Here is a 7,576-nt window from a genome sequence, read left to right on the forward strand (position 1 = left end):
CCCTGAAGAGCATCTGCTCCACTATGGAGAGAGAGCCGCCTCGATCCCCTGCACAAAGTCTGTGCCATGCAGGCGGGAAGAACCGTAACTGAACTAACCACTTAACCCTACCTCTGCCCACTAGGTGCTTACATGCTCATGGGACCTCTGAGGCATGGTGGTTAGGTAAAGCTCCTTTTATGCATTGACAGTAGGCTCCTAATTGTGGACGGTGGAGATCATTTTCTTGGGATAAAAATATCAGCTGTGCACTGACCTGCACAGGGACCTGGCAACTGTGTCAGTAAACATGGCTGTAGAGAAATGAGTGGGGACACCAGGCAGGGTTTGGTTCTGCAGACTTTGCTCAGTGCTGGTTTTCACGGTGCACTTCTGATTTACACCAGTTAGAAAAAAAGCCCCGCTGAGATATGAGGTAGCCCATCCCCACCCCAGATGACTACCGCAGGCCCCACTATTGCCTGGATGAGGGAAGTGCATTTATTTGCTCTGGGTTAGAAAGACATTTCTCTAGTATGTACAGCAGCAACATCTCACATATGCAGAAAGCCCACAGCCCGCCCCACATCTCAGGGGAGGACCCAGTCACAGAGAGAGTGGCACAGCCAGCACCAAAGCCATCACTGCAGCCATCCACGGGCTGCGACAGGAGCCTTCCATGCTACTTTTTTTTGCCTGGCCCTGCCTGCATGGCCCATCTCCCTTGCCATTCCTGCTGTGGGAGCCAGTCTGGCCAGATGGAGAACTGGGAGGCAGAAGGGACTCTTTGACAACTAACCAATATGTCCAGAGCAGTGGGGCCACAGAACAGAGGAGTTTGAAGGATGGGAGCCAACAGAAGAGCTGCAGCTTTAGTCCTTGGAGTCCATGTAGTCTGAGGATCAGGGGCAAATCTGAGCCCATTCCTTCCCTTGCATGCAGCATGTTGTAGGGAGATGGCTCAGTTGGTGCATGGAAAGGGAAGGAACAACAAGGCTAGAAGCAGCGTATAGCAGTTTCTGGCTTGTCTTTCCAGCATCCTCTCTCATCCAGTGGGAAAGGGTGGCCTGAAGCTGGTGACACAGATGAGCTGGCAGATGGTGTGGAGCTTGGCCACTAAGAAATATGAAGGGGCTTGGAGGAACTGGAGGGGCCTGCCGTGGAGGCTGGTTTCAGCTCACACCTGTTACTCTCCTTGTGCATCTGGGACACTTCAGTGGAGCCTGCCCCAAATCCAGGCACAATGTGGGCAGCATGCACCGCATGCACCTTGTTGTGGTGCTTTTGCCTCAAGATACAGCTGAAAACTTTTTTGAAGCCCTTGCGGAAGTGCTTGGAGACCAGGGCATAGACGATGGGGTTGAGGCAGGAGTTGGCATAGGCCATGCAGTGGGAAAGCAGGCGGAAGGTGTAGGTGGCCTGGTTGAAGGGGAAGTCTCCATAGAGGTATCGGAGAATAACTACATGGTAGGGCAGCCAGCAGAGGCAGAAAAGGATGGTTACAATAATGATCATCTTGGTTACCTTCCACTTGGCCTTCTTGGACTCTGATATGTCATCAAGGGGGTCTACTGCTGTCCAAAGGTACTTGATGGTCCTAGTGTAAGAGAGGCTGATGACCAGCACTGGGATGACATAGCCGAAGGCAAATGTGCTGGTGTCCATGACCTTGCGTCTCCACTCCTCCCAGCCTGGCATGCAGATGTAGCTGGACTCCCACTCAATCAGGTCATAGTAGCTTAGGTAGGGCCCAGCAAAGACCACAGAGAGGCCCCAGATCACAGCCATGGCAGCCACCGCGTTGTAGGGGGTCCGCAGCTCCCGGGAGCGCAGTGGATAGCGTATGGCCAGGTACCTGGAGGGGAAAGCAAAGCAGTCAGAACAGAGATTTCAGCCAGGCTCTGCCTGGCTACATAAACTCCAGGGACAAGAGAGTTTCTTTTGTTCTCCTGAAGGTCCCTGAGCAGTGGCCCCACATGTTATCTCACACACTCTTTGAGGTACAGTCCTGGGAAAAGTAGCTTTTGTCTTTCTAGCAAGGATGGTTTTCCTCCCATGGGCTGAGACTGGCTCACCCCTCCATACATGGTGGGGTGGGTTATGTCCCTGAGCTAGGCCCAGAGAGATGGTACTGTAGAGACCATGCAGATATCCACTGCGTGGCAGAATTTATCCATCAGAAAGAGGTCTCAACTGAGGATTCAGGACCTGGGGAAGCTTCACTGGGTGATGGGCACTGCGCAGGCTCCTGCCCACTGAGGGTATATTTCCAGTCTTCTCCAGCTTTCAGACCAGCCTGGCAGGGGATTTGCTCACTGGAGCTGTGGCTGCCTCCACCTTGGTACCAAAAGGACCAAGTGGGCCCTTGCCTTTTCATACTGTCTGCTTTCTCAGGCCAGCCCAAAGCAAGCAGTGATGGTCTGTCTGCTCCTTCCAGCAACTGTGGCCAGGTACAGTGTGATGGCCAGCTCTGCTCCCTCACCTCCAGGCAACACTATAGGGTGAAGATGTAGATGTCAGCAAGGAGAGAAGGTGGCTTGGTGTTTATGGTTAGGGGATAGAGAGAAGCTGTCAGCATAGACAGGAGTGCAATTGCTGCAGCCTCAGCCCACCAGCATCCACAGAAAGATGCCCATTTGACACAGTGTAAGGCCAGCAGAGCAGGTAGATAAGACCTGCAGTTGGTGTGAAGGGTCCTATGTGTGACAAAGCTCTTGTTGCTTGCTGGTCCTGTCATCCTGAAAGCTGCTGGCAGGTCTGTGAGAATCATTTCATGGCATGCTGAAATGCAGCCACCTCTTGGGTGGAGCACTGCACTACAGCGCACAAGTGCCACCAGAAAGGAAGAGCACAAAGGCACTAGCGCATTGTCAAAATGTCCTTATTTTTGCGATATTGCCCCCAGTTCTGAGCTGGCTGGAGAGGCAGACTGCACTCTTGTGATGAAGGTGCAGGGAAGCAAGAGACTTAAGCCATGAGAAATCTCAGGTCTTCCCTGTGACAGCAGCCAAATTCTGTAACCACTGGAATTCCAGAGGACTGAGATATCTTTGTCCCCCCCCTCACCCCAACGAGAGGCATCTCTGGGTGGGTGACTTGCTGAAGTCTCAGATCACTGTTTGAGTCCAGGTGTCTGTTTCTGCAGGTGGGACCTGAGGGCTGGATGAAGTGGAAAGGGGCTGGAAGAGTAGCCCAACCACACTTATTGCTGGGATGTAACCTGTCCCAGATATTCCCTGGTACTCAAGTTTCCTTCTTCCGACAGTGCTGTGACCCTCCTCATTGCAGAGGGCTATTTGGCCCTATCTTGTCTTGGTACCTTGGAAGCCAGCGCACGGAGCAAGACAGGCCAGGACATGTTCCCTGTGGCAGTCAAAGCTGGAGCTTATCCCAGTAGGGACCTCTTCCTCATCCTGGACTGTAAGTGTGGGCTCAGTCAGAAGTGGGGCAGCTGACACAGTTGTCTTACAGAGCCCTTGGGAACAATGTAGGTGGTACCCATTGGGGCCAGAGTATCCTGAGTAACCTCCCAAGAAGGGACTCAGCTCATGGTGCAGATGCCTTTCTGCACACAGTGTAGGAGGGCTGGGGGTGGTGGGGGAACAGGAATTGTTAGTTGACAGGTTTTGTGCTGGGCTGGCAGCCCCTGGACAATGAGAGCTATGTTTACTCCAGGACTGGTATCTCACTTGGGTATTTATGTGGCTTCTCTTACAGCACCCTCCATTTACCACACTACCTGCACACAATGATTTTCTGAAATGGTGGCTTGGGGACAGCTATTACTCTCTGAGTTGCATCTCTAATACAGAGGCGACTCTCAGTGGGAGTCTGTGGTACAGCGGGAAGCTGACCTTGGGTCTCAAATGCTTTAACCATAAGGCAGGTCTTTACTGCAGAAAGTGCAGACAGGAGCAGCATCAGCTTTGTACTCAAGAGATCTGGAAGTGCTGCTTGGGGGGGGGGGGGGGGGGGGGGGGCAGTGTTAGGGCAAGGGAGACACAACTGGTCCCCAAACTGCCTTTGGTATGGAGCAATACCATCTGCCTAATGGTGGTGGGCCACAATCTTCCCATGCCCTCACTCAGCCCAGCTTCTCAGACTTCCCTCCTTCCCCAGCCCGAGGACATCTTTAGACTGTTACCTGTCCACAGAGACGGCAGCCAGAGTAAAGCTGCTAGCATACATGGTGAGGTAGATGAAGAAGTGGACAGCCTTGCAGATGAAGGAGCCAAAGACCCAGCCCTCAAGGGAGTAGATGGTGGCCTGGAAAGGCACGCAGAAGACAATGAAGAAGAAGTCAGCCAGGCTGAGGTTGAGGATGAAGAGGTTGGTGGTGTTGTGGCCCATTTGCCCGTTGCGCAGGAGCACTGCTAGCACCAGGCTATTGCCCACTGTGCCCAGAAGGAAGATGAGGGAGAAGACCACAGGGACAATGACACTGGCAGGGCTGAACTGGTAACTGTCAGAGGAGTTCCAGTACCCAGCCAAGCTCCCGAAGTCCTCATGCTCTGTCATTCTGTGTTGTGGTAAGACGTTGTAACCTGGAGCAACACAGGGAAAGATGTGAGAGACTAGAGAAACACTGCTTAGGCTGTTAGCTTGCTGATGGGCCTGTAGTCTCACTGGAGACGCAGCCCTGGTTTCAGCTCAGTGACCCACATGCTTTTCAGCAGGTTCCTCTGGACACTGCTGGCCTGGAGGACAGGTAGGTTTAAGCTGGGGTTAACGGGTGTTCTGCTCCCCCATTCTGGCCCTAGAGTGAATTCACAGCCCATGTTCAGATGCTGCCTTGGACTGATGATGCTGGAGGTGAGGTTCAGGGGGAAGGAGAGGGTAACATCTGTCCTCAGCTTCCTCCTCTGTGGGAGAACGGAGCCAGGACCTCCACCGCCTGGTTGGTCCAGCTGATGGCAGGAGGGATATGATGTTCCTTCCCAGCAGTGGGGCTCCAACCCCAAACCAACCACTTGGACAAGCCAAGATGTTTGCTCCCCCAATACTGACATGAAGAGCTTTATCCCTCCCCAGCTCTTGTGAATAGAATAAACCTGCTCCTAGAATAAACCTTGCACGCTAGGCATAGGCCTGGAAATGTTTTTGGCAGTGACAGCTACTATGCAGCACCATGTTGTGCCCAGGTGGGGACTTTCTGAGAAGGACAGCTCTGATGGGTTTCTCCTGCTTTGGTTTCAGTGACCCAGGTACATATTCCCTTTCTGTATTTTACAGGACATGTCTCCCCAGGACTTGGGCTTTTTGTATCATTCCCCTGCCCCCAAAAGAAGCACTTGGAGTGAAAGCAGAAGGTGAGGCTGTGTGTGGATACACTAGTTTTTCTGTCACAGGCATAGAAATCTGTCTGCATGTTTTTGAGTTGTAGAGCTAGGAGAATATCACATACACATACAGGCACAGCTTCCCTCGAATAAACACATGGTTTGGGTTCTTCCCCCTCTGCAGGGTTTGCAGGGATGTGCTGTGGTTACCTGAGTGTGGCCCGAGGCTGGCTCACTGTGTTTATGGAGATTGCAGAGCCTGTGCAAGAAACCAGCCTCTAGCTTGTGCATTCTCTTTCACGCTGGGGAATTAGCAAGTGTTCCCTGGGGAGCACTGGCAGTGAGAGTGCCTGAAGCAGAAGCACTGCAAGGGGCATATGAGCATGGGGCCCAGGTTGCAAGTGTTCCTGGTATCAGTGCAGACACGGGGGTGCCAGCAAGCTGCCTGGAATCACACTGAGCCCTGTTCAACATTACCACAGCTGTAATGAGATCATTCCCGCATAGTTTCAAGTATCTCCAGATGCAAGTGCCAAAGGCTCATAAAGTCTAGGAAGCAGGATGAGGTTTTTTGGTTGGTCTGTTGTGCACTGCTCAACGGTTGGTACAAGTCAAATACCCTACTTGGCATGGCACCCTCTCTGGGCAGCAGGAAGCTCATGCTGTTACCTGGGACCTGGACTCTGTTCTCTAGGACCCAAAAAGCCACTGTACCTCATTTGTGAATGTGTAGATTGCTCCAGCAGCACCTACACATCCTCAAGCAGAGGGGATTTCACAGGGACGGCTTCAGTTGTTCTGAATGTGAATTTGCCATGTGGCAGGTGCAACAAAGAAATTTTATGTTGGGCTTCAGACTCTTCTGTTTTATAGTAATCTTGGGTTCCATGAATACTGCTTGTGGGGCAGAGGGCCTCTGGAAAAGGCCAGTACTGAAGTGCATGCTACTTGTTTTTGCTAGCTCTGCCTCAGTCTACAAACAAAGCCAATTTAAATGGCAGTGTCAGGTCTTGGTACAGGCAAAAGTCCCCTTGCAGCCACCTGAAGAAGAAAGTACCCCAGGCAGTATGGATGGGCAGGGAGCTTACACAGGCCCTGGCAGGAGAGGTAGGGATACCTGGATGGGGTCCTGTCAGAGAGTCCTGCTGGTCTGGCCAGACAGTTTCAGGGAGAGGAGAGGGGGGACAGGGAGCAGGCAGTTTGTACTGTGTGTTTGAAGCCAGCTCCTCCGGGGCCGCTCCCCAGCTGCCATTGCTGTAGAGTGCCCCCGCTTCTACATTTGCACAACACAGCTGCGATCAGGAGCCTCATTTGCTCTGCAGGCTGACAAGGCAGAGCCCCCACTTGCTTGGCCAGCTCGAGGGCTCAGCCTGGGAACCACCGCTGCCCTCCAGCACCCTACCAGGCACCCATCCCCTCGCCGCCTGTGCCTAGCCTGGCCACAGCCCACTCCCGGGCACCGGGCAGGGTCGGGCGGCCCGATTGCTGCCCCGTCCCGCAGCCGGCAGCACTGCCGGGGCCGCCTGTCCCCCGGAGCCGCCGCCCTCGCCGCCCTGCCCACCCCTGCCCAGCCCCCCAGAGGCAGCGGCTCAGCCACCGGAGGGTCCGCCGGGCCCCGCTCCGCTCCGCTCCCACCGCTCCGCTCCGCTCCCACCGCTCCGCTCCGCTCCCACCGCTCCGCTCCGCCCGCCACCGCGCACCGGCCGGTCCCCGCGCTCCGCCCGCTCCGGCGGGACCCTACCCGGCTGCGGCCCGCGCCGCCGCTCGCCCCGCTGAGGGCGGCTGCCCGCTGCCGGTGCTGGTGCCGGTGCTGGTGCCGGTGCTGGTGCCGGTGCTGCTGCCGGTGCTGCTGCCGGTGCTGCTGCCGGTGCCGGTGCTGCTGCCGGTGCTGCTGCCGGTGCCGGTGCCGGTGCTGCTGCCGGTGCCGGTGCCGCTGCCGGTGCCGGTGCCGGTGCTGCTGCCGGTGCTGCTGCCGGTGCTGGTGCCGGTGCCGCTGCCGGTGCCGCCGATGCTCCCGGTGCCGGGTCCGCTCCCGCCGCCTGTGCCGCTCGGGCAGAGCCCGCTGCCGGCGGCGGCTCCGCCCCTGACCCGGCGCGTCCCTGGGCACACACACACACACACACACACACACTTCCACACCGCCCTGGACACATGCACGTTTACACACACACGCCACGCTGGCAGTAACACACATGCATGCTCCAGCACACCTATGGGTGAACACCTGCACCCCACAACACGCTCCCCACCCCGCCCCCGCAGAACACAGGCAGCACTCACACTACATGCACACCCCCCACAAAGCGCACCCATATAAA

The 7,576-nt window shown here is 55.6% G+C and overlaps 1 protein-coding gene across 1 annotated transcript; it reads right to left on the minus strand.

The window, feature by feature from the left end:
- Positions 1-457: 457 nt before the first annotated feature.
- LOC104367909 (galanin receptor 2b-like) lies at positions 458-7,101 on the minus strand. The gene is made up of 3 exons (XM_042798756.1): positions 7,000-7,101; positions 4,124-4,523; positions 458-1,834 (listed from the first exon to the last, which is right to left on the minus strand). The coding sequence occupies exons 2-3, from the start codon at positions 4,495-4,497 to the stop codon at positions 1,096-1,098; spliced, it is 1,113 nt and encodes a 370-aa protein (XP_042654690.1). The 5' UTR covers positions 4,498-4,523; positions 7,000-7,101; the 3' UTR covers positions 458-1,095.
- Between the last annotated feature and the right edge of the window lie 475 nt (positions 7,102-7,576).

Source organism: Tyto alba, unplaced genomic scaffold (assembly GCF_018691265.1).
Source record: "Tyto alba isolate M040663 unplaced genomic scaffold, T.alba_DEE_v4.0 Super-Scaffold_28, whole genome shotgun sequence".
Classification (NCBI taxonomy): Eukaryota; Metazoa; Chordata; class Aves; order Strigiformes; family Tytonidae; genus Tyto; species Tyto alba.